This window comes from Panthera tigris, chromosome A1 (genome assembly GCF_018350195.1).
Source record: "Panthera tigris isolate Pti1 chromosome A1, P.tigris_Pti1_mat1.1, whole genome shotgun sequence".
Lineage (NCBI taxonomy): Eukaryota > Metazoa > Chordata > Mammalia > Carnivora > Felidae > Panthera > Panthera tigris.
In genome coordinates, this window is record NC_056660.1 from 144,140,136 (window position 1) to 144,166,952 (window position 26,817).

General features: G+C 39.4%; 2 protein-coding genes and 1 long non-coding RNA gene across 7 annotated transcripts in view; 1 reads left to right on the forward strand and 2 right to left on the reverse strand.

Annotated features, from left to right (window-relative positions):
* The window catches only part of LOC102950454, a 36,920-nt gene extending 33,668 nt beyond the window's left edge, over window positions 1-3,252 (reverse strand). For both annotated transcript variants that reach the window (XR_444727.3, XR_006218732.1), the window contains exons 1-2: window positions 3,041-3,252; window positions 1,396-1,458 (exon numbers count right to left, since the gene is read on the reverse strand). This is a non-coding gene — a long non-coding RNA (uncharacterized LOC102950454). The remainder of the gene's footprint in view (window positions 1-1,395; window positions 1,459-3,040) is intronic.
* A 47-nt stretch (window positions 3,253-3,299) lies between these two features.
* Window positions 3,300-12,147, forward strand: ZCCHC9 (zinc finger CCHC-type containing 9). The gene is made up of 6 exons (XM_007079793.2): window positions 3,300-3,376; window positions 4,487-4,896; window positions 5,572-5,722; window positions 5,956-6,048; window positions 7,974-8,042; window positions 9,310-12,147. Exons 2-6 carry the CDS (start codon window positions 4,513-4,515, stop codon window positions 9,426-9,428), a joined length of 816 nt encoding a protein of 271 aa, XP_007079855.2. The 5' UTR covers window positions 3,300-3,376; window positions 4,487-4,512; the 3' UTR covers window positions 9,429-12,147.
* Window positions 12,148-12,240: 93 nt separating this feature from the next.
* Window positions 12,241-26,817, reverse strand: part of ACOT12 (acyl-CoA thioesterase 12) — a 48,829-nt gene continuing 34,252 nt past the window's right edge. For 3 of the 4 annotated variants that reach the window (XM_042989320.1, XM_042989331.1, XM_042989337.1), the window contains 9 exons: window positions 25,069-25,188; window positions 24,071-24,221; window positions 23,118-23,173; window positions 22,743-22,806; window positions 21,975-22,058; window positions 16,892-17,025; window positions 14,532-14,660; window positions 12,817-12,943; window positions 12,241-12,556 (listed from right to left, as the gene is read on the reverse strand). In XM_042989320.1, coding sequence (XP_042845254.1) covers window positions 12,407-12,556; window positions 12,817-12,943; window positions 14,532-14,660; window positions 16,892-17,025; window positions 21,975-22,058; window positions 22,743-22,806; window positions 23,118-23,173; window positions 24,071-24,221; window positions 25,069-25,188 — 1,015 coding nt within the window. In that variant the 3' untranslated portion in view covers window positions 12,241-12,406. The remainder of the gene's footprint in view (window positions 12,557-12,816; window positions 12,944-14,531; window positions 14,661-16,891; window positions 17,026-21,974; window positions 22,059-22,742; window positions 22,807-23,117; window positions 23,174-24,070; window positions 24,222-25,068; window positions 25,189-26,817) is intronic. The other variant, XM_042989340.1, reaches the window with a different exon arrangement.

The following is a 26,817-nucleotide window of genomic DNA, read 5'->3' on the forward strand; positions in this document are numbered from 1 at the left end:
ATTGTGGATGTTATTTTGTATATACTCTGAATTGGTTTATTCCTCATGAAAAAAACATTTAAGAAGGCAATTAACTTGTTTAGACTGGCATTACGGGCTTTGTCTCATTTTTTGTGAGTGGCCATTCAAATCTCAGTTCATTTCTTTAAGCCTCTGAGCTTGTCTTGTGCATGTGGGGTCAGAGCCTAGCTCAACACTTCATGTATAGAAGTAGAAGCATCCTTTTTACGGCTCTCTCCCTTTCAAAATTCCCCCTCACTATCCCGGTATGGCTGTTAATTGCTTTTTTTCTCTGGTTCCTGCAGCCAGAAAAATGATGGCAGGCTTTCTTAAAATTTTTAAAAAATTTTTAACATGTATTCATTTTTGAGAGACAGACAGAGCATGAGCGGGGTTGGGGCAGAGAGAGGAGAAGACACAGAATCTGAAGTAGGCACCAGGCTCTGAGCTGTCCCCACAGAGCCCGACACGGGGATCGAACTCAGGAGCCATGGGACCATGACCTGAGCTGAAGTCCGACACTTAACTGACTGAGCCAGCGAGGCGCCCAGCAGGCTTTCTATTATAGTTTTAACTGCTCATGCACTTTTTGACTGTGGCCCATTTTCAGTGCAAACACACACACACACACACACACACACACACACACACACACACACACTAACCCATGTGCTAGTTGCTTCTTCAAAGTTTGACTCCCCTCCACAAGGGTCTGCTTTTATTTACTCTTCAGGATCCTCACACAGTGAATTTTATATTTTTCCCAGAATTTCTAGTTATCAGGATGAGAGTTGGTTTATAGAAATCTTATATCATCATAACTATTTTGTTTGAAACATAAAAATGTGTTGCCCATGTAAAAAATTACATTAACATAATCTGGCAATGGCCAGCTTCTTAAGCTGGGTAGTGTTTACATGAACTTGTGTTTTGTAATTACTTCAGATGTTTTATATTGCTTTCTGTATGCATAATACACTTCACAATTTTCTAAAAATGAGGTACTTCAGCACTTCATAACTGAAACTTTAGCCCCTCACTTAACATTTACCCTGTGGATGATAGTGTTATGAAAATAGCATATTTGTAGTATTTCAATAATATCTGAATAGATAAGACTTAATAAAAAGATAATACCTTCCACTCTAAAAGTGAATACATCCTAAGAAAATAAAGTATTATATGGGCATGGATAACTTAAGTCTGTTTTAAAGTGGGTCAAGCAGGCAGGCAGGCAATCCCCTGCAGTACTGCAATGTAGGGAAGGTCACACTTTTGAACAGGGATCTTGGTTCAAGTCCTGACTCTACCTCTTACTAGATGTGTGACATTGGGTGAGTTACTTCATCTTTATGAGCTCGTTTCTTCATTGTAAAAATGGAGAATAGTACCTACCTCTCAGGATACTGGGTGAAGGAAGCAATGACTGTAAAGCATTCAGCACACAGTGCTAGGTACCTATAAAATGTTCAATGAAAGTTAGCTATTATTAGTATTGACAGTAATATTTTCTTCTGAACCCCACAGCATTTCTATGACCTATTTACTTAATTACTAATCTTCACTTGGTATATTTCCACAAAAACAATTTGAGATCATGTTCTTTCACTGCCAGGAAATGAATAATTTTCGAGTTTAAAATTCAACATAATACTAAAAAGACAAGTTTTAGTTGAATGCACCCTCTAGTGGTGTACATTACATGCAAGTACCTGGCTTCTACAAAAGAAAATCTCTTTATGAAATGTCACTAGGTTGGTGCTTAGACCTTGAAGCCAGCTGGTTGAGAACATGGTATGAAGAGGATGATCATACAACTTTTAGGAAGCTCCCTCTCTTCAAGAGCTGGAGGAATTTTTTACCTTTTAAATCTTCCCCCACTGTAAGACCTAGGATATTTCTGATATTCACCATACCAAATCCTAGTATTCCTACAACACTGACTTTCATCTTTCCTCCTAAAGAAAACCAGGTCACTTTCGACTTTGCTGTAACAAGCATTGAAACGTACTTACTCTTCACTTAGTTAACAAAAACGTACTGAGCACCAACTATATATACTAGGCAGTGGGAAGACAATAAACAACTTATTCACAATTAATTATGTAATTACTAATTTGAAGCATTGTAAACAAAGATTGCCATGAGCTTACAATAGGGGATTGGTCTAATGGCGGGGGAGGGGGGGAGCAGGGAGGGGTACAGGAAAGCTTACTTAAGAATCTAATGTGTAAAGCCCTGAAGGTGAAATATTTAACTAGAAGAAAAGAAGCACCATACAAAGAGAGCAGCATATGTAAAGGCCTGGAGATAGCAAGGTACATGCAGCATTGGAGAAACTGAGAAACTGGTCAAAGAAGAGGAAATTGTGCAGGCTGAGGATAGAGAAGCAGTCAAGGATTTAATACCAAGTTAAGGTTGGAATTCATCTTAAGAACAACAGGAAACTATTAAAGGATTTAAAGCAGAATAACAATCTGATTTACATCTTTAAAAGTTCACTTGGCTAAGGCATGGAAAGGGATTCCAAGAAGTGGTGAAAACAGTGGATGCCCAGACCAGCTACCAGTAATCCAGGTGAGATGAGATGAAGCCTGGCACAAAGTCGGTGGCAGTTGAGATAAAGTGGACAGATACTTAAGGAGTAAAATGGATTGATCACGATGCTGGGCATCAAAGTGGCAGACCTAGTGAACTGAGTTGGTGTAATAATGCCATTTTTCCCACAAAGTACAACTTGTGGTGGTAGCTGTTTGGGAGAGGTTGCTGAGACAATGAATTAAGAGGCTAGGGTTTTCCTCTTAAAGAGAACTTGTCTGACTACAAACTAGAATTATTTCCACTGAACTAGCAGTGGCAGGACAATCAGTCACCGACTTCCACCAACTAGGGCCCTAAACGTCTCTTTTATATTTCTATCACAATGACCCACTACCACTATGCTAAGACTTTACCTTACATCTGCCTGGAAAGCCCTTAACTCACTCCCGCCCCAAATTTCACCAGATTTTTGCTTTTCAAAGTACAGTTCAAAGGTCACCTTCTCAAGGAAGTCTTCCCAGTGTTTTCCACCGCCTCCCCCCAATCCTGCCGTGCATCTCTTCCAACTAGTTGTGGGTTCCAGACACACTTCATCTCTGTGTCCTCGTTGTGCAGCGCTGCACCTTTCAAACGCTAGACGCTCCACAAATATTTACTCATATTCATTTACCCGCCCAGGAAGAGACCCTAGCACCCGCCTGCAGGACTAGCTTGGCCCTCCGGAAGTGACGCGCTCTCAGCGACAACGCATTTCCGGTCTCCAGTGCCGACTCGGTCGCAGGGGGAGAGACTTCTCTGGTTCGCTAACTCGGCTGCCCTGGAGGATTCATGCGCGGTAAGAATTTGTGCAAGGCTGAGCGAGATAGGACCCCGGGACCGCCAGATGCTGTGGCGTCCTCCCGTTCGTTCCCAGGGACGTGATGGGAAGGCACAGCGACTGACTGCTAGGCCCCTAACAGCCCTCAGCGCCACATGGGTTTGGAATGCCGAGCTGCGCGGCCCAATGAGGGCGCGGGCGCAGGGGTCGGCCTCAGCTGTGGGGTGCTCACTGCTTGAGCTGGCGCGTCTAGCCCCACTGGGGCCCCCGCCGTGGGAGTGGGTCCCGCCGCCTCGGCCTTCTTACCCAAAGCTTCCCCCTTCACGGGTACTCAGGGTAATGCTAGTCCACCTCCTGAATAGCTCCAGCCCCTACAGTGATAGTCGCAGCCTCTGCAATGATGAGTGTGCGCGCGTGGCATGTAGAGTAGCGTGCAACGTCTCACCTATTCATTGACTCCACCCTTCGGCTTGTGTTGCGGATGTTACTGAAGACGAGAGCTGAAGTTTTAACTCTGGTTGGTACACGGGGTGCCGCCCTAAAAGGGGCGCGGCTTAATTGAAAATGATTTGAAACCGCTGGGCTGGAAGCAGTTTATTCTCTAATTAGAAGACCAGCATTATCACGTGACCGCAAACACTTGTCAGTCTGTTGGGAAGACTTGTAATGACAAACTTTGCGTCAAGGACAGGATTTCTGTATACTTAATTTGCTATGCAAATTGATTGCTTTGAACTGACAGACTAAGCAATATGATGGGGAGAAAGTAGACCTGGGACTTACAGACGGGAAACAGCCAGGAAAACTTCAGAATTGGGAAGAGTAACTTCATTCACTTGTATTACTATGTGATACATAATATTTTACAAAGTAATTTTTTTCTTGAATTGTTTTACAGTTTTAAGCATTTATATACGTGTGTTTCTTTATCTGGTGTGGTAGCTTCTCTGGTAAGGGCTAGATTTCCTTCATAGGCATATCTATGCAGCATGTTACAGAATTAAATATACACGAAGTAAAAAGTGTTTTAATAATTAAAGCGTCAACATATAGGCATAATGTGATACACTATGTATATTTAGTGGGGTTTTTTTAAATGGTTATTAACCAGCCATGCTTGTCTTAAAGTTTGATAAGGTAACTTTGATGAAATCATGACCAGGTGGGCACGAGTTACTACCACACGTAACAAGAGACCTTTGGCTGCAACATCATGGGAGGACATGAAGAAGGGGTCCCTTGAGGGAGAAGGCCAAAACCTACCAAAAAGTAAACAACTTGAAGCCAATAGGCTCTCTGCTAAGAATGATACGCCTCAAGCAAAACACAAAAAGAACAAAAAGAAAAAGGAGTACTTAAATGAAGATGTAAATGGATTCCTGGAATACTTAAGGCAAAACCCACAGATGGTTCATAATGGAGAGAGGATAGCAACAGACAGTCAGGAGGTAAGGGAAGAAATTGCAGTTGCTTTAAAGAAAGATAGTCGCCGGGAAGAAAGAAGACTAAAAAGACAAGCAGCAAAGAAAAATGCAATGGTAAGATCATCGCTTCCACCAAACGGTTACTTTATGTAAGTCAAAACTATTATTCATACATTCACACACACACACACACACACACACACACACACACACACACACACATTAGCCAGAGTATGATTGCTCTTGTGTACTAGATTTGTAAAGCATCTTTTTTTAAGTTTATTTTAAGAGAAAGCATGTGCGCATGTGCGTGTGTCAAGGGGACAGGGACAGAGGAGAGAGAGAGGAGAGAGAATCCCAAGCAGGTTTTGCACTGTTAGCACAGAGCCTGACCAGGGTTCAGTCTCATGAATCATGAGATGATGACCTGAGCCAAAATCAAGAGTTGGACGCTTAACTGACTGATCCACCCAGGCGCCCCCCCCTTTTTTTTTTTCCTTAATGTTTATTTATTTATTTTGAGAGAGAGAATGTGAGGCGGGAGAGGGGCAGAGAGAGGAGAGAGAATCCCAAGCAGGCTCCTTGCTATTCTAGCGGAGCCCTACACAGGGCTCAGTCTCATGAACTGAGAAATCATGACCTGAGCCAAAATCAAGAGGCAGACACACAACCTTCTGAGCCACCCTGGTGCCCCACAAATGACAAATGTTTTAAAGATATTTTTTATAACAAGAATTGATAAAGCCACTGTAGTTTTGCAACATGGAAACTCATATTTTGTTTTCTCAGGTATGTTTCCATTGTAGAAAACCCGGCCATGGAATTGCAGATTGCCCAGCCGCCCTTGAGAATCAAGATATGGGCACTGGAATATGTTACCGGTGTGGGTCCACAGAGCATGAAATAACCAAGTGCAAAGCCAAAGTAGACCCAGCTCTTGGTACGTTTTCTATCGTTTTTTGATTTGGTTAATGTCAGAAGTGGCCAATACGTAACCAACTGGGTTTTTTTTCTGGATAGAATTTATCATGAGTATGCCACTTAATATTTTGAAATCAAGACTGAATTCTAAGTTGTATTAAAAATAGGGGTTTTCAGGGTATTTAAAATAATATGAATTACATGACTTGTTCTGTACTTAGCCAACTTAATAGGAAATGTTGATCCTTACAGGTGAATTTCCTTTCGCAAAATGTTTTGTTTGTGGGGAAATGGGACATCTGTCCAGATCTTGTCCTGATAATCCCAAAGGACTTTATGCTGATGGTGAGTACTGTTAACTTTATATGTCAGAAAAGGTGAGTTACTATGTAGAGTTGTGATTTAATTTGTACTCAATCAGTTCTTGAATAAATTCTTGAACAAATAACAAAACCTTGAGAATTTTAATTTTTATCAAACTATTCTTTGTACTGGAGTTGATGTGTAATATGAGGATGTATTAGTCAAATCAGAAATAACTAAAGTGTGTATTTCAAGCATTGTGCTTTCAGCATCATTTGTGGGAGTAGGTTATAAATATCTACTTTTAAACATAACAGAAGTAAAGGGATTATATCTCAAGCTAATATAAGATTTAAAAATTAGTGTTGTGAATTTAATCACGGGCTAGCATACCATTTTGGATAGATGGGCTGGTACACATTCTTCAATATTTGTAGTAATTTTTATTTCTGAGTGTTTTCCTTGGTCAGTTGTCTAGCATGGGATCCTGTAACTTTCTTATCTGTAGCTCAGCTAACATATTAAGGTCCCTGAATAAAGTCTGTGATCTCTAAAGCTTTAAGGAGGAAATTTTCTGGTAATGTGAATAATGTGCTCATGTGATAGCTGGTACCATCAGATTCTAGACATCTCTTGTGTGTCATGTCCTGGGTTCCATGGGACAAGTCCAGTGAAAAGGCACAGCTTTTGGAATCAAGCTGACCAGTTACAGCTCCAGTACCACCACTCACTAGTTGTGGGACTCTGGCTGAGTCATTTAATTTCTCTCATCTCAATTTCCTCCCTCGCCTGTAAAATGGAGATGACAAACTGTATCTCATGGACTCTAAGATGAACATTATTTCACATTTTCATGTCCCTGTACTCAGAATGTATCTTACCATTGGTGACTGACATGTAATTGGCAGATTTTTTTTCCTGAGAGGTATGTAAAATAATTATAATCAATAGTGTATTCGATATGATGAACTATGGTATTTACCTTGAAGAGCTATGAGAATTAAAATATATTGTTCAAAAGTACCTCTTCTATTTCACTATGACATCTACAACAGTAAGGAAGCCTAACCCTGGAAAATGCCCAAAGGTGTCTTTCGGTTTTGAACTTATGACACAGGTCAGATGACATGAGTAATGGGCAAAGATGGTTTTGGATGGTTACGCAAAATGACTAGGTATTTTTAAAAAGTGCAGCAAAGAAAACAGATCACACAGAAGTGAGAATTCAGCTATGTTCACATCCTGTAGGGTCATTTTTCTGGATAAGTCACTTAACATTATAAGCATGTCATACTTACAATGCTTGACCATTAAGTAACAGTGTTTGACCATTAAGCTAATCTTAGAAACCATATGTGTTGTAATTCACAATCTGGAATGTTGCTTAAAATAGGCAGACAGGCATTTTTATTAGGATGAGGCTGCCTGGCAGTCAGAAGGCCCTAAAACAAAAGTTAATTTCATTCCTTTTGTAACTGCTCACCCTTGTCTGACCTGTACAGATGAGCAGTGGGTCCTAACCTTTTTTGAGGTTATTGGTCATTTATTTGATAAGAATTACAGACATCCTCCTCAAAAAATGCATCTGGACACAACTTTTGCCTACAGGTTCAACAGTTCACAACACTTTGCCTATCTAATCATGGTTTAAGGTCTAGTCTTGTGTGCAGTGGCTCGAACACTCCAGAGGACACGTATCTTCTTCCGTTATATCTCTCTTCTCTTTCCTCCTTCTCCCCTGAAGGCCAGGTACGAGAAGTGGTGGGTAGGTACAGTTCAGTGCTCTGTGAGATCAAAAGGAATGGACGATGGACTTACTAACTGGAGTGGTGGCACCTACCTATGTTCCTGTTTTCAACTACCTTTACAACTGACAAAGTTGTGAGGACCAAATAAGAAAAGTGTTTTGAGACATTATAACCCCTTCTAAGTATGAGAGATTTTCAGTGACTTTGTTCTTTTAATAGGTGGTTGCTGCAGACTTTGTGGCTCTGTGGAACATTTTAAGAAAGATTGCCCTGAGAGTCAGAATTCAGGTGAGATCTCTTGGCCTCCATTAGAAGGGGTGGGATTAGTATTCTTTGTTTTTCTTGAAATTTTTTATGAAGAGTTCATTGAGGTACCACTGATTTTAAGGCAACCTGGTTTCCTACTACAGTGATGACTTAATCATTTCTCTGTCAGGAGTAGACACAATAGTATTAGCTGAGCATTAGCTAGTATTATTAGGTGAGGAAAAAAAAAGTGACCACTAAGTCCTAGAAGACCTTGATTTTATAAAGCATTGTATTCATAAACATTCATATTTGGCAACTAATGAATTTAATAATGGAGCCAATTCTGTTACTAAAAGAAAAATACTGATTCACTAAGAGAAAATCAGAAATATGAAAATAACTCAATATTTTTATGATTACCATCCTCATATATGCTTTGCTTTGTGTATACCCGAAGGACTCAGAGCTGGTTGTAAAAACTGCCAAAAACATTAAAATTGTGTTAGGTACACTATCTGGCCAGATACATTTTCTTCCTAATGAAATACCCTTTGTCACCAAAAACTTCATAAATGTTTGCTGTACCTATTGCAGATTTGGGGGGAAGTGGAGACCATTATTATATTAGTTTACCTAAATTAGAATGATGATAATCTTGAGCAAAAGAATGCAAGATAGGATAGCAGTAGTCCTTCTTAAGGAAAAACACATTTCTTTTTATTTCAGATAGTCACAGTACTACCCAGTAAGTCTGCCCATTCTTCCTCCCCGAACACTTAAATTTGAAAACCAAGAGTTCTTGTTTATGATCTTGTCTAGAAGAAGATGGTCTTCACTACATTGTAGCCAGTGAGACTGAAATAATGGAAGTGGAGTTTGAATTCTCCCTCCTGGGAGGATTGCCATTCCCAAATGACAAGACTGACAAGCAGATGTTGTATAATTTCACAGGTGGAATCTTGTGCATTTAAAACTGATGCTTCATAAGTCTTACTGTTTACAGAGTCTTAGAATTCATTGACTCTATAATGATGAACTCTGGGAAAGAATGAAAGAGCTTTCTCATCAATTTCTGCATTGCAAAGCAGTTGCTGCATTTCCCTAATTGGGATGAGAAATTGCCTGTGGTACTCCAAAATCAAGTGTTATAATCAATTACAGAATTGCTCACTCTCCTTTAGTGATGGAGTCTTCCCTCCGTGTGATTATTCATGTCAAAACTAATTCCTTTGCTCAGCTAGTACCAATCTGGGTGGATGTATTTGATTACCATTTTTCTTACATTCTAACTTTCATTCCTTAACAGATCGAATGGTCACAGTTGGTCGCTGGGCAATGGGAATGAGTGCAGACTATGAAGAAATTTTGGATGTGCCTGAACCACAGAAACCCAAAACAAAGATACCTAAAGTTGTTAATTTTTGATAATGATTAGTACTATCATTAGTTACCGCCTCATTGTGAGCTACTCTGAACTGGGCCTACCTCACACACTGGAGCTGAGCTCCCTTGGAGACCTGTGTTGTAGACATCAGTATGATGTGCATATGGTCAGATAGTTTCCTGAGTGCTGTCCATTAAAGAGTGCCTCTCTCACTGGAGAAAATCACTGAAGAAAAGTATAAGATTTTTAAATTGGATTCTCTAAAAGAATATTTTTAACAGGTAGAACTTAGGTATAACTAAGTGGTTACATACTTGATTGTAACAATCATCTTTTTCTTAAAAACTATGCATTAATGTAAACCACCCTTAAACAAAGTATAACTTTTGCGTTTAGAAATGAAGTTTTGGTTATATTGTTTTCTTGGTTCAGAATATCAATTTATTACTATATTAGGAATTTATAAGTTGCCACAATACTGTATTTTTAAAATATTTAATTCAAAAATCATTTGTTATGTACTTATTTTTCTGAATACCTCATTCTGGATTGAACTAGCCATTGTCTGTTTATGTCCAGGTAATCCCTTTGGGAACACAATCTTTTTATGAATTCTAGATGAGATTAATTTTGGTTAATTTTTGTTTTAGTTTTGACATAAAGAAGTACAAATTATTGAGGTAACATAGAAGAATACGTTAACAACAGCTCCTTCTTTGTCCTGGATTTTCAAGAGTGAAATTCTAGCCAAAATTATTTTGGGGTATTTAACCAGAATGATGTTACTTAACAGACTGTATATCACACTTAATAGCATTTTGTTCATGTGTTTTAGATGAGTCTGGGTGAGATGCAGGTATCACCATAATAGAGTTAGAATGCTAATCAGAGACCCATTAGCTTCTTTGTTGGATTTTATGAATACATGCATACTTAATACATGTATTTCACAAGGCTAGGGCTCATATTGTAATGGAATGACTCTAGTGGATTGTGTGTTTCATTTGGAATTTTACCTGATTGGATACATTTGTAACTAAAGGAAACAGCTGTGATTAGTTACTGTAGCTTCAAAAGCAAAATATTTACCAAATAAGAAACACTTTTCTCTGTTTTAATGTCTGCAAAGCTCAACAGTTCTAGTCTTAATAGGAGCTGTTGTTTTACTTTTGGTGTGAGAGGAAAACATGACAGAATACAACTCAGCATCCCAGAATATAAGGAAAGGAGTGTCATTTAAAAGAAATCACACAAGTCATGTAGCTGGAAAAGGATAGCAATGCTGCCTTAGTCATTTAGCCCAAACACACTCAGATTTATTTCACCTATCCTATCAGGTGTCAAGGACTCTGGCCAGTCAAAACCTGTCTCCAGTGAGGAAGGCAAGCATTAAATATTTCCCAAGTACCTGCTATATTCTTGGTACTCTCTTAGGCACTAGGGATTGTAACAGTGATGAAGACAAGGTCACGTGCTTTCTAATGAGGCTTTAGGATGGAGAGGAGACTTGGGGAGAGATGCATATCAGAAATATCAGTATATCAGAAAAATATCAGATATTTTATTACACTTTAAAAATATTCTACTGAATCGCCTAAGACTTGGTCATTAATCAATCACTCTTCCTTCAGTCCTTTGGAAATGTCACCTCTTACAAGCTTATCATTCACTTATCTATGGCTGACTCCTAAATCCATCTGGCCCTAATATCCTCAATTACAGTTCCTACTTGGATGTTCCACCAATACCTCAGGTCATTACTGCAGTAATTTTCAAAACAATATAAATTCAAAGACCTACGACAGGCAGAGGTTGGAAGTGTCTCAATTGTAGGAGAGGTGTGAAATTTTACCATACAAAATTTTAGTTAAGTAACTCCATTATAGCTAATTTTTTTTTTTTGCTTTTTAAAATCTAAGAATATTCTAAAAAATTTTTCTGCTTCTGAAATGTATAGGCATTTAAATCTACATATTCACCCTTAATGTATGTAAGTGTTAATTCATAAAATTGGAGCACAGTCCAAAGTTTATGTAAATGAAAACCTGCTGACACGGAATAAAACTAATTAACAACCAGACCTAGGCTGGGTGAGTGGACGGGTTGGGGAAGCGGGTAGGCTGGGGAAGCAGAGGTAGAGATCTGACATACAGCAGGATGTACCTAACCTCTTAAGTGCTCTAAACTCTAATGAAGAAGTCCTTCAACTTTTAAATGCTGTCTTGTAGAGGAGGCTAACTTGACATATGCTGGTTTGTCTTACGAGTTAAGACAAATCACAGAGTAGAGTAATGAATGCTGAAGTCTAGGGAATAAAGTGCTAATGTAATGGTTATGAAAGAAGAGCTCAGTTAATATTCTTTCTCTGCGACATCACATTGTGCAGGTACTTTTCTGTGTGTATATATAGCAATAGATACGAAATTGGCCAGCCACCTTGAATATATGTTAAATGACACTAGTAAAGTAGTTTCTATTACTAAAATTGATTGGATTCCATTATGTTTTAATGTCTTCCTAATTTAAAGCTCTAAACTATGTAATACATCTTGTCAGTTGCTCCTGACATACAGATATCCGCCATATATGGAACAATCCCACACTATTAATCACCTAGCCAACTTATCATTTTTTATTTTGTAAAATTTTATACAATTTTAAACAGAACACATGTTTCATCTCCGTAGCCTAAACATGCTTATGATCATTTTAAACCATATTTGTACCATTTTACAGGACACACAAAATTGAATATGGGCAATTCCCACTGCCTGTGTCCCTGGAAGGAAGCAGAGCCACAGACAATGTAAAACAGTTTTAAAGCTCTTTAAATAATGCTATCCAAATCACTGGTGTTTGACCTGAGATGAATTTTATTTTTTAACCCCTTCCTAACTGCATTTTGCTTAAGCCAATATTAAATTACTTTGTGGCCCCAAAGCTTGCCAAAGTGTCAGGGCTAAGGGTATGCGGAATTGAAAGTGGTAAATAAAACTGGAAGTAAGTGACAGTTTACCATTTAAAATGTGTTTATCAACCCACCATCAGTAGCATTCTCTATGAATTTTATACAAGAGGCTGCTGTCTCTTCTATGGATTTTGACCAGCCACCAAGATTTCCAGCAAAGTAAGGAGAGATGCTAGCAGAAATCTGGTTGAAGTATGATACCTGTTTCAAAAAGAAAATACATTATTTTAATTATTTATTGACTTGGAGCTTCTTTCAGCAGGGATCTGAATCTTGTTGGTATAGGGAAGGCTATGACCCTAATCTTCTGGGGACTTTCTGGAATGATCTACAAGGATGACCTCAGGATTCCCCTGATGTGGACACATGACAGAATTTCAATTAATTAGGGAATGTGGGTAAAAGCCTTCTCTCTATATCTGCAGTAGCAAATTCATGTGCAGATGTTCCATCAAACTTACGGTACAGGAGCTGCTGTCAATAGCACGGATGAGAAATCCAGCACATATGATTTCACTTCTGATGTAGTGTGGACAAGGGGGGACTGAAGGCAGAAGAACCGATTTCACTGCTACCGTGTAAGTGCTACTGAAAAATGAAAGGACGTTTTCTAAGTTATTGTGAGAGATTAAAACATTTGTTAGAAAATAAATTTCTAGAGTTAATTAACCTTATTTACGTAGGTAAAAGTGAAACTATAGAGACCCAGATCTTCTAGATGAGGGATCTACATTCAAGTAGACTACATTCAAGTGTAGGAAAGGTAATAAGGGCCACAGGTGTTTTCTGCCTGTGTAAGAATTACTTAATACTTTGCGTAACTCTACAAAGTGGAATCAACTTCCAAGCATGCTTTATTATGTATGCCCTAATGAGTTGTAATTTCAGGCTCTTCTCTTTTTTTAATTGAAAAACAAAACAAAACAAAACCCATTGATTTAAAGAAACTTCACACAACAGAGAACCTTATAGACTAGAAAACAGTCTTCCTCAGTCCACCCTAGCCACAGTCCATTCTCATCCTGGAGATGAACACTGTTAATATTTTGCTCTGTAGCCGTCCGGACCTTTTTATAAATATATAACATTGATGTAAGCAAATGCAAATATAGATTTTTGCATAAATATTATCATTTAATAAATATCGGTCTATAGTTTGATTTTTCACCTAACAATAAATCTTTGGAGGTATTTCTGTATCAGCACCTCTATAGCTACTTCATCTTTTTTAATGATGGCAGGATGCCTGGGTGGCTCCATTGGTTGAACATGCGACTTTGGCTCAGTTCATGAACTCGCCCTTCCAGAGTTCCAGCCCTGCATTGCACTCTGTGCTGACAGCTCAGAGCCTGCAGCCTGTTTTGGATACCCTGTCTCCCTCTCTACCCCTGGGCTCCTCTGTCTCCCTCTCCCCCTCCCCCACTCATGCTCTGGTCTCTCAAAAATAAACATTTAAAAAAAATGATGGCATGGTACTCTGCAATATGGCTCTACCATAATTTATAAGATGGACCCTCAGTTTATGTCCATTTCTTTTTCCATAATAAATGGTACTATACTGAACATCCATGTGCATTAATAATATTCACACATGTTCGATTATTCTTACAGGCCAGCTTTCACATGGGAAATCATGCTGGCCAGTTCCAGGTGTAGACTTTAACTGTCCTGGAAGCTTCTACCTCTTATTTATTTGAACACTGACTCGTAGGACACTTCTCTTTAGAACACAGACATTGTGCCATGAAAAGTCCAATGCCCACAGAGAAGTCATGGACAAACACTCCGATCAACAGCCCTACCTAGCAGCCAGACATTTTGCATGTCTAGCACAATTGAGCCTTTGTAAATTCTAAACCTATTCCTAATGTTTTATTTGGTAGTCACATTGCATTCTTACTGATACTGGAAGGTTCCCAAGGTTGGCTAAATACCAATTTTATATGTGCATACAGCAAAAGGAAAGGAACTGCTTTAGGAATCTTGCATGGTGCTTTGCACACAGGCAGCATTTAATAGATGATGTTTTTAAATGATAACTAAAGGTCCATCTAGAAAAAATTCAGATGCACATCATTCAAGATCAGAAATGCCTATACTGCCTTCTTTTCTTATCAACTTTTTCATTTTACCCTCTTCTATAAAACAATACAGCACTTGAATTGCATATACTCACCCATCTTTGAGAGGCCTTCTTCGTGATACAAGTACTACCAAGTCTTTGGGTTTGTCACCATTCACTATAGGACAAGTGATATAATATATCTGATCACCTTCACTCACCCAGTTTATGACTTCACAGGACCTATGTAAATACAACAGTGAAAGAAAGGCCACACTTTTCTACCTGCTTGAATAAGGCATTCGCTTCTTTTGTTTATTTGTAAAACTTCATTACTGAGGTCCACATTCACTCTTCTGCTTACATAACTATCCTGCCAAAGCCAGCATTATTTCTCAAAGTCTGTCTTTAGGAAGCTGTTTGGTCAGCAGGAATAATTATGCGTGTGATGGAGAGACTGGTAGGTGTGTGATTCTAAAGTCACTGCCCTCAACACTTCAGAGAACAGCATTTATGGTTGTTTAACACAAAATAATTTTTCTCTAGAATCAGGTAACAATATTTGAAGACTAGTGAATTGTTTGGATGTCAAGGAAGGACTCAGGTAAATGAATATGGTACACTGAAAGAGTACTAAGTTCAGAGCCAAACATCTTTGTCTTTGAATCCCATACACACACTTCATATCAATGTTATGTTAGGTAAGTCACTTTGTTTTTTTCACTTGTAAAATTAAAACCCCATACCTATGGGGTTATTGTGAGGATTAAATGAAAACACCTGGCCTGAATCACAGTAGGTACACAAGACAAGTAAGCATTCATTCATTCATTCCTCCCTTCATTCAAGTTCAGTTTGGCTAGAATGTCAGGTGACATAGGAAATAGTAACACCAAAATTTAGGCATTGTTCTTGATAAAAGCTTTGTACCTACAGAATATCTACAAATATTGATGCAAGAAAATCATGAAATATTTCCTCTTCTCTCAGAATGTTTTATCATGATAGCATTAACCATGAAGTATTATTCTGGCATCTATGCAAATGTAACACATGACCCCAAAGGTGTTTCACTTTAGTGATATTATATTGCCTCTTACATGGTATTAATCATAATCAGGTTTAGGCATTTTATTTTATTTTAAAGTTTGTTTTTGGGAGCGAGAGAGCAAGCAGGGGAGGAGCAGAGAGAGAGAAAGAGAGAGAGAGAATCCCAAGCAGGTTCCATGCTGTCAGTGCAGAGCCCAATGTGGGGCTTGAACCCAAGAATCATGAGATCATGACCTGAGCCAAGATCAAGAGCTGGACATTTAACCGACTAAGCCATCCAGGTGTCCCAGGTTTAGCCATTTTATTTTATTTTTAAATGTCTTCTTTGTTTTTGAGAGAGAGAGAGAGAGAGAGAGAGACAGACAGACAGACAGACAGACAACAAGTGGGGGAGGGGCAGAAAGAGAAGGGAACAGAGGATCCGAAGCAGGCTCTGTGCTGAGAGCAGAGAGCTTGATGTGGGGCTCGAACTCATGAACCCTGAAATCATGACCTGAGCCAAAGTCAGATGCTTAGCTGACTGAGCCACCCCAGTGCCCCCAAGGTTTAGTCATTTTAAAAATGAGCTTCTACTTCATCAAGATTAGGAAGTAAATGGTAACGTTTAATAAATAGGAAGCCCATCTCACCAGTCCTTCCCTTTCAGCAAGACGTCCAGTGAGGCCCTAGAGTGCTATATGTAGCCCCAGGAGCTGGAACTTCTTGGAGGAGGGGGTGTGGCCTGAGTGTAATCAGACCCAGTCAGTGCAGGTGCCTTGCAATCCAGGAAAGGAGTAAGAATGGAAGAGGCCGGATTGGGATGCAGGAGACAGAAAGTAACAGAAGGAAGAGACTGAGGCTGACAGTGGGCCCTGATCAGACAGGAAAAGCTGGCAGGAATGCCTTTGACTTCAGTTACTCACACAGCTTCGTCTCAGCTTCTCACCAGGGAGTGCTGCTTCACAGAAAAAGAAGGAACCGCTAATTAAATATCCAGAGTGGAAAGTGGGAAGACAATTAGGTAATCACTTTCTCAAGTACACTGAAGCTGTGTGCAAGCGTGTGGAATTCAAAGCCTGATGGATCTGGGTTCCAATTTGGGTTCTGTTGCTTTCCTGCCTGTGCAATCTTGGCAAGTCTCAGAACCTCTCTCGTTGAGTGGGAATAATATCAAACTTGAAGAGTTTTTTGGGAGGAGTACAACAGATGTGGGTAAAGCACATTAACTCAATATAAATGCTAAACGAAGTATTAAGAAAATTTTTGTTTTTACGTCTCTCAGTAGCACTTGATGCAGTTTTCTGTGCAGGGCAAGTTTTAAAACATACTCTTTAATTAATATGCAATGGGTCACACACTGGGCAATGGAGATGGACTGCAACATGGATGTCATCTTTTACATGAAGTCAGAGTTGCTTAAGAAAATACTTTAAATGTATTCTTACACGAAATGAGGGTCCCACAAAGGTCTCTTGGTAAAGTCAGACAGGAGATGGTAAGTCAAGTGTGCTGGTCTTTCCACATGCTTTTCAACCCAAACAGATAAAAGGTCATGCTCTTCCAGGGTATATATTTTTATCTAAAATATAATAACAAGAGAAAATAAATTACAAAATAAAAATGGATGTTTTCACTTTAAAAACCACACACAGTCACAGGCTGATTGTGCTGGCTAAGGCATCTTGGCACCTGAATAACAATGAAGCCAAATGATGGCAATTTCCCTTCAAATACTTGGATGTCTGGAGCTTGGACCACGGTGATATCCTCTGTGCCCTCTAAACAATATGTGACATAGGTTAATTATTGTGCCACAGTCTTCTCTAGAAAAATAAAGAATGTAAGCATTTCTCTTTTTATCTCTTTGAGATATTTCCCTGACTCAAAGAACAACAGAAAATATCACCAGGCTGATAGGCAACTCAGTGTTTCATCTCCCTCCAGACACCTTAGACACTTTCCCAGGTTGTCAGGCATGACAACGGGACCCAGAAAGCAAGCCACCACTTCTAGAACCAACTCAACCTCGCAAAGGGTTGAAAGCACCATGCTTCTTCAGCACAAAGCATTCTTTCAATTGTGAATCACAAGGGCTCATCCTCCTGAGAGCCAATTCCTGGGTGTCTAACGTTGTTATCCCTTAGATAAGAGGAGGCCTGTCTTGGGGAGCCATTTGACACATACTTAAAACAATACATATCCCCTATTACTCCAAACTCTCCTGCCATTGCACTTTCGATAATAATCAGAGATACGTGCTCAGCTAAGAGCACATTTCTATCCTTCCCATTTTCTCCATCTCTTTCAGGGTGCTTTGAAGTTGGTGTTGAAATGTGCCATCTTATAATCATCCCCATGGCAACAAGCTGTGAGAAGACAAACAAACAGAGGGTTAAGACTTCACTGCAAGAATCAAGCAGATGGACAAGTCAGGCTGTGAGGGAGAAAACCTTTATTTAAACATAAATATCTTCAAGAGAATGAAGAAGTAAGAAACAGACTAAAAGCAGATTAGAAAGAAAGGGAGTATCAATTTGTTTACACATGTTAACTCTCCAGTTAGTTAACCTTTGTGCAAAGACCATCTTTAAATCAAGCCCACAGAGGAGGCCATGGCCTGGGCCATAGACACGTGAAACAGAAAGCCATGAATGCAGTTCCAGTGGGGGGCTGAGACTCACCCCAAAATGGCCATGCCTAACTTCACTCCCCATACAGAAGAAGTAAAAGGAGGTTCCCTGGTGTAAATCCAGAAGGAAGTCATCTTATCAAAACTTGGTGGCCATGTGGCTCTAAGCCAGGTTTCTGGGTTCTATAGTCTCAGAGGGGGCAAGGGTAGGTGGCCAGGGTAAATTCCTCACCTTCTGTCAGAATCAGACCTTGGGGCAGCCATAGTCTACACTGATGGAAGCAGTATGGAAAAGGATGCAATATTGGGCTAAGCACTTGCCAAGGGTTGAATTGTGTCTCCTCAAATTCATATGTTAAAATTCTCCCAGTACTTTAGAATGTGACCTTATTTGGAAACAGGGTCATTGCAGATATAATTAGTTAAGATGAGGTTATACTGCAGTAGGATGGCCCCTAATCCAATAATGACTGATGTTCTTATAAGAAGGGGAATTTTGGATGCAGACATGCACACTGGGAGAACGCCATATGAAGATGAAGGCAGAAATCAGGTGACACATTTACAAGCCAAGGAACACCAAAGATTGCCAGCAAACCACCAGAAGCTAGAAGAGAGGCGTGGAACAGATTCTTTCTCACTTCTTCAGACGGAATTAATCCTGCCAGCACCTTGAACTCAAACTTCCAGCTTCCATAACTGCGAGACAATACATTTCTGTTGTTTAGGCCACCCATTCTGCGGTACCGTTACAGGAGCCCTAGGAAATGATCACAGTACTTTTTCAGGAAGCTGCTCCCCAGGTCACAGACACATACTGCTGCTTTCTATCCTGGAGCCAAGGCAAACACCAAGCTGAATAGCCACCATGAAACTGCCTCACACAGCTTGCTACGCTTATCCAGTGCTGAGTACATTATCAGATGAGGGAATGATATTTTGATCCTTCTCCCAGAAGATGAAGGGAGCAGGAAGTCCTGCTCACTGCTGTGCTGTGGGAACCCATGACACTGATGTAGACAGAGCAGACGAGTAAAGGCAGCTGTTGATGTTGATCTCTTTAAACCCTAGTATTTTAGAAAAGCCAACTTCTGCTTAGTGAAAAAATTCTCTAAGACCAACTCTTCAAGAAAACATGTTCTCTTTCATGCTCAGAAGAGTACAGGTTAAATTCCATCTGGAACCAACTCAAACATTTTATCACTTGACGTCTGGCAAATTTTATTCTATGAAACAAAGCTGAAAGTAAATAAGCTCAAAATTGCTAACATTTTATAATGATATTGCTTTTTCATTCTAATAAGATTCCGCTTAATGGATTTGGATATCTTATACAAACAGCACAAGAGGAAAGAGTATAATTTTAGAATTTTATACTATCTGTTGACCAATATGCTATGGAGACAACATTGTGGAAAGGAGAACAAAACTGGTTTTTACAGAGGCCTCCGTGGTGAGAGGAAGTGACCTGACCTTCCCTGGGAACCCCCAGGGGCGAAGGGGAGGAGAACTGGTCAGGGGGAGCTGTGAGACCCAGACTCTCCCCAGATTCAGTCAGAATAGCTCCTCTGGTCTGTTTCCTGTACTCGGCTTTGTTCTGCATAAAGGTTGCCATGTAGTCCTTGCCATTCTGGCTTTCATCACAGCCTTTCCAGTACACTCTCAGCTGCCCCCTAAATAAAAGGCTACTCCTGTCAGGTCAGTCTCCTACCCATGCTGATTTCTACCACGAGGACTGGAATCAAACTCCTCATTGCCTAGAGAGCCCCCTTCACCCTCCAGCAATCTACTTACACTATCTTCAAGGAGAAAAGAATCACCCCCTCTCCAAAGTCCTCTGTAAATAACTGTCTTGCTTTACTTTGTTGAAGTGCCTAAGAGCTGACCTTTATGATTTAAATATTATAATCCCTCACTTGTTTATAAACCACCTTAAAGTTACTCTTCAGCTGTTCCATGTGTATGTGTGATGTTACCCAAATAGACTGCAACTACAAGCTCCTTTCAGGTGAGAGTACACATTTTGCTCCTTGTATTACTATACTATGATTAATTCCACGATCATACATAAAAATGAAACATGAGTTAAAGAATAAGTAGTGCCCAATTACAAATATCAAAAATCTTACTTTTTCCATTTAACTCATTTGTATCAAAAATAAGTATAGACTTTAAGCCCTGAAGTAAATAGGACTCCTAACACATAATTGGAAGAATTATTCAACTAAAAGGTGACAGAAAAAAGTCAGAGAGCTGTATTTTAAAATTAAAAGGATACAAACACTTTAAAAAGTAGGAGAGAAGAGAAGGGTAAGTCAGAAAGGAAAAAAAAATCAAATTTTTATCATAAATACAATCTAAAGAATTGGAGGGCTTCAAATTCAACAGAAATGACATAAGAATGTTGCTTTAATTATATAATATCTTCTAAAGTATCCACACAAAAATTAAGAATTAATTATTGGTGGCTCTCCTTAGATATGAGCCAATACACCATTTATTACTTTAGATTTATTTCTGGCCCCAAACTCCCAAAGAACTCAAATTTTTATATATTATATGATTTCACAAAATGTGCGCTCTTCCTTCATTCCAGACACAAGTCTGCCCTTTCCAACACTGCTTAGATGCCAGCAATGATGCAAGAAACAGACTGCATGTTAGTAAAAAAAAACAAAGCCTTGAAGCATCTTTTATGTGGGATAAAGAGAAGAAGATCATTTTATTACGTTTAACCTGTGTTTCTGCATCACTGAATTTGGTATACATGGAAACCTAACTGCATCCAAACAGGGTAAGAGAGACCCTGATAGGATTCAGAAGAAAAGATAAAAACACACTAAAAGCCAACAAACCAGAACAAAACACTGACAAAAGGTCAAGGTGAAAACAATCAGTGAAGTAGCATCTCAGTTTCCTTCAATTTTAGGGTAAGTGACCATATAATTTATTGTCCAAACTGGGGCACTGAGGCATTATCAATATTTATGACAAGACATCAGATGATGATGGAACAATCACCAATTATGATGGACAACCAGGAATATGGCCACCCCTCTTGTAGGTGCTGCTGCTTCACTGATGCTGAACAACAGTACACACTGAAATGTGAGCACAAAGAACTGGCATTACTGAGTCCCCCCTGAGTGCCCGGCACTGCTATGTTCTGGGACCATCTACAGCGGTGAGCTAAATGCCCACAGAGACCTTACAGTCTAGTCTAGTTGTGGGCATCAGCTTTCAAAGGGTCTCCTAACCACTTCTGAAATGAGATAAAATTAGAATCCAAATTATATATGTTTACTTAAATTTGATGACCTGCAAAATAGTATAAAAGGTGCTAAGAGAGACACAAAGAAGTCAAGACAAGGCTTCTTTCTTCAAAAGTTCATAATCTTGTTAGGGAAAAAAGCCATGTGTAAAAAGTTAAATTACTATGTAAGACATCAACATCAATTCAACGAAGCAGTGGAAGCACTGTCACAAGACAGGGCATAATTAATTGACAAATTAATTTTGAAAAAGTAATTGCTAAGGGGGTTCCTCCAGGGAAGTTCCTTCAGTCAGGATGATAGGAACTGGCTTTGTGCAGAAAGCATTTGTCCTGGTCTTGAAGACCAGGTTGGACTGAGGCAGATGGAGAGGAGAAAGAGAGAGAAGTGGAATATGACAACTAAGTTCAGAGGCAGGAATGTGTGGGGCAGCCTGGAGGACCACAAATCAACCGGCATGGAGCAGTAGATTCAGCCCTGGAAAGATACCTGCCTCTTAGAAATAGTTTCCCAGAAAGACTTTTTACCTTCTTAAAAACAGCAGCAGAAGCAGAACCACCACCAGCAGCATGACAACTTTCATTTGTGATGGACAGCAGGTTGTACATAGACCTGGATGCCTCCTACCTTTTCCACAGCACTGGTAACCTCCCAGCCACTCTTGGCTGCCAGATTTTTGAGAGCCTCCACATTGGCATTACTCAGGGATACCTAAAACACAAATATCGTAAAAGCTGAGAGTTCAGTCCACAGATATGTGATCAAACAGTTTCTGCTTAGAAAACAGGAACTGTTAGAGCCAAAGTGATAATGCTAAGCTCAGAACCAAGCTGTCGGTAACATAATTTGTCTCAAACACTTAATTCAGAATTGAGACAAAATAAAATGAGGCCTGCATGCTTAGCAAATTAGTATCATTTTAATTGGTGTCCTGAGCAAAGACAACATAACCTTTCAGTATGACTTATAATCAACATGTAATCAGTAAACTTGGATCTCCTTTTATAATTTACGGTCAAAAACCTTAAAACGACTAATACTTTGTTGTTGTGTTATAAAAATGCAAGCCGGAAGGCGTGTCTTTTCAGCACAAATTATGGAGAGACACTGTATCTCAGTGTCATGCTGCTTGAATGCATTTGATGGCAGATCATTCTGAGTCTGTAGTTTGGAAACTGTACATGTAATTCAGACAGGGCACGGAAACTACTAGTTGGTAACCACTTACTAATAGTTTGGTTTTGTTTTATTTTGAGATGATTGGTTGATATAATTTACCTTTTCATCTAACCTGTATAGGCACAACCTGAAGCAGTTAAACATGGGAACTTTCATGTTTATAATGATACCATTTTCCCTTTTTACATGAAAAGCTCCAAATCATAAAACTGTTACCTGGTTGCTTATGTCCCATTGTACACAAACTGGCACTTCTTCTTTGTGGGAAGTAACATATTTTCTGGAAAAAAATTAAAATGTTACTTAACATGTTATAATAATGTTATAATAATAAAGTTTTCTTCCCTGCATTTGGCACACAACAGTCACCATGACACTTTCTTGAACTGAAATCAGCAGTTTTAAAAGCTACTTTTACTAGTGGAACAATCAAGAAAAAAAAAAATCTGTCACAGTTAGCCTCCAGTCAGAAAATATCAGACCGTCTCATGTTACATTATGTGGGAACAGACACCTAGAGAGGGGCCCTTTGCTGTATAATTTGTCAGATAAGAGAATGTAGCCTCAAATCCTTATGCCCACATCCCTTACCTGCCTAGGCGAATTCTCTTGCGTGCAATAGCTCCACGATACCGTCTAAAATCATCCTTTAATAAAAAACAAATTAAAATCAATACATTTCTAATTTAATGGTACAATCCTTAAGTGTCTCTCTCTGAATTCAGTTGAAGGGGCTAGTTGGAACATACATGGTGTCTCTGTGTGAACTATACTCAACACCCACAAAGGGCAAGTGCATGGATAAAGACAACCTTTGCAGCCCGTTTTTTTTCCCTTTTTTAAATTCTTTTTTTTTAAATTTTTTTATATTTATTTATTTTTGAGAGACAGAGTGAGACAAAGTGAGACTGGGGGAGGGGCAGAGAGAGAGGGAGACACAGGACTGGAAGCAGGCTCCAGGCTCTGAGCTGTCAGCACAGAGCCTGACGCGGGGCTTGAACCCACAGACTGTGAGATCATGACCTGAGCCGAAGTCGGACGCTCAACCGACTGAGCCACCCAGGCGCCCCTTTTTCCCTTTTTTAAAGTGGTGACTGTTATCATTTCTGTTATCAGAATTATACATCTATCTCACTATACAGTTTTTAGAAAAGGTGAGGGTGGGCAGCAAGGCCCCTCTCAGATAGGGAGAAGATACAGTTCCATTGCATGTAGAGAACCATGGAGAGCTGGAGTAAAGAAGTGGGAGAAGAGAGTCAGAAATAGGACACGGAAGATGATGTTCTTCCCACAGCAGCACACAGCGGAACAGAAGTGAGGTCTCCAGGGCCTCTATCATTCTAACAAATGATGAGAGTGATCGGGGGTGGGCAGGGGGAGAACAAGTCCATTTTACTTCGTAATGTAAAAAAGAAAAAAAATCTAAAGAGGAATAGCCTTGGAAGTTGTTGCTGGTGTGGGGAGATTCTGGGTAGAGCTCTGTAACCCACCACTTCCCCCAGAATAAGTGGTCTGATTAATGAACTCACGTGCTAATAACTGACCTTTGATATGGGTTTGATTCTGGGAAATGTGACCATTTCTTCCTTATCATTGACAGCATTATAAATGAGAAAAGCACTGTTGATGTGACGGCCTTGGCCCTTAGACCACTCCTGACAGTCAAAGGCTTCCACGCGCACTCCCACTTCAACACTGCAGAGGGCGACACAGAGCTGTGGGCAGAGAACCAGAGCCTGCCAGGCCTCCTCTGCCCACGCAGCCACCACCGCTTCTGAGGGAGGAAAAGAATGAGGGCTCTGGGCTTTTCTTTTTGTCATCGCAAATGTATGCAACTGTTAAAATCCATTTCATCAGAGTGATGAATCTGATGCAGAAGCCCCTGGGAGAACTCCCACTTCACTTTCCCACCAAGTGGGGAAAAGGCCAGTCAGGAAGGACTTTCTATACCTTCATGAACATATTTTGATAATGGGGAATGGGGGAGTTAATAGTGCCAAAGTCAACTTTTCTCAAAGTCAAGTTCCATATTAAAAAGCATCAAACACTAAAATTGGATAGGAAACATAGATACTCTTTTTCACATTTTAAAAGATTTAAGGCAATTAAATCTTTTCATTGTATATCAAGAATAATAAAAATAACTGGGAAGTGGTTTGGGCTTCATGGTGACTAATAACAGGTTCATTAGGAGTCAGCTGACCATAAAGTCACTGGGACTCTTCTGAGAGTGAAAAAAAGAGTAATAATTATGACAGGTACACACCAAGATGGTACTGGGTTAACTGGAAGTCACCCTTATTATGAGACAAAAACCAACCCATCACAATTTACTAAGTGCAAAGAGGCTCCAAGAAGAAAACAGAGTTAAAATGAGTTGTCTATAGATGTTGAAGATGAGTGAAGTTAAAAAAAAAATTAGAAGGAACTTGGTTATTTTAAAGTAGTCCCTATACTTACCTCTACACTGAAATAAGAAAATTTATTCATTTGCAAGTTTGAATTTGTCCACAGCAGCCTAAGAGCACTAAAAATGCTTTACCAGGTCTGAAATGTATTGTTGACAATGGCATTGAAAACAAGACGATCTCCAACAGCAGATGGTCCCCGAAACTTAAACATGTCCACGGACTTTAGGAGGGGGTGTGCCCTACAGAGGCGGCTGATGAAACAAAGGGAAGAGAGAGAGGAGAAAGAGGTCACTCTTCAAAGTATTTTCATGAACTGCTAATTTGCGTAACAAATGTGACAAATATTACTTTTTTCTTTAATGTTTTTTAATTGTTTGTTTATATTTTGAGAGAGAGAGAGAGCAGAAGAGGAACAGAGAGAGACGGAGAGAGAGAATCTGAAGTAGGCTCCAGGCTCTGAGCTGTCAGCACAGAGCCCGACTCGGAGCTTGAACTCACAAGCTGTGAGTTCACGACCTGAGTCGAAGTTGGACGCTTAACTGACTGAGCTACCCAGGAGCCCCTCAGTGTGTTTTCTAAATAAACATCTTTTAACTCTTGTAAGAATGAAATAAGTAACTAGATTACATAAGTTGAGAGTGGATCTGTACAATCCCTGCAAACATTTTGGGAAATACTATGTCCCCAAGCTGGAGGGTCTTTACTGAGATGCTTGGTGCTTCTGCTCTTGTGGTGACAGTCATGCTCTTGTTTTGTTCCCTATCTCAGTCCCTCTGAAAAACAAACCAAGGTCTTCTGTCCTCATTTGAGGGTTCTATTCATCCTGACAGCTCATGGCCACAATCACAGGAAGTTGTAACTCTCAGGTTGGAGGGGAGCACAGTGAAGGAACTACCAGCTAGTGCTATTCACACTAGTTTCTTAGCTTCAACTGAATTCACTCACATATCAAAAGACTCATATTTTTCCCTATTGGAAAATTACCTAGATTGCTACACAAAGCCTGAAAGGCTACAAGGTACACATTTTACAATTTTGTATGTGTGTGTGAAATTTTGAAATTTTGTAAAGTGTATTTAATCTCAGAAAGTTACTTTGGTAATTTTCTACATTTTAGATCCCCACGGTAGTCATTCAATTACTCAAAGGAATTGTGCCAACACTATGTGAACAGATTCTGCCACAGTTAATTATATTGTAAGCCTTACAAAAGAACAGGTTCAAATTCTTTATTGCCATTGAGAACGACAATCTCATTTTAAAAACAAGCTCTCTTATTTGCATATAATTTATAGGAAGGATTATTACAGGTTTCTAACTATGGTCACAATTATAGACATACTCATCATAAAATTCTTTTCATTTTGGGAAAATAAAATCTTAACAATGTTCCATGGTTACAAGATTGTCAGTAGGGCAATTCCTGTTCAAATGCATTTTCCGAATATACAGTGTTCCTTAAAACTGCTCAACTGCCTACATGGGTCCATTAATAATAAAATACCTTTTTTTGAAACTGAGGAGTACTTAAAAGTATTCTTTCAAGTTCCTCTCTTTGTTATCTTATTTTTCAGTTAATCCTTTGGCCATAATGATTCTAACCAGCACCTTCAAAGGTCAAACCAAATTGTAAAGTGTCTTTAAAAAAGTTTGCAATTTGAGTATTTTTAAGTGTAAAGGTCGTCTTCCATTTCTATTCTGCATCCACCATGTCATAACTATCATTACAAGAAGCTGCAGCGTTACAAGATCAACATTTACAATTCAGAATAAAGTACTAGAACTGTCATTTCATTTTTATTTTTGAGCCAAGAACATAAGCATTCACCTTTAAACAAAAGGGCAGATTAGGGGCTCCTGATTGGCTCAGCAGGTTAAGT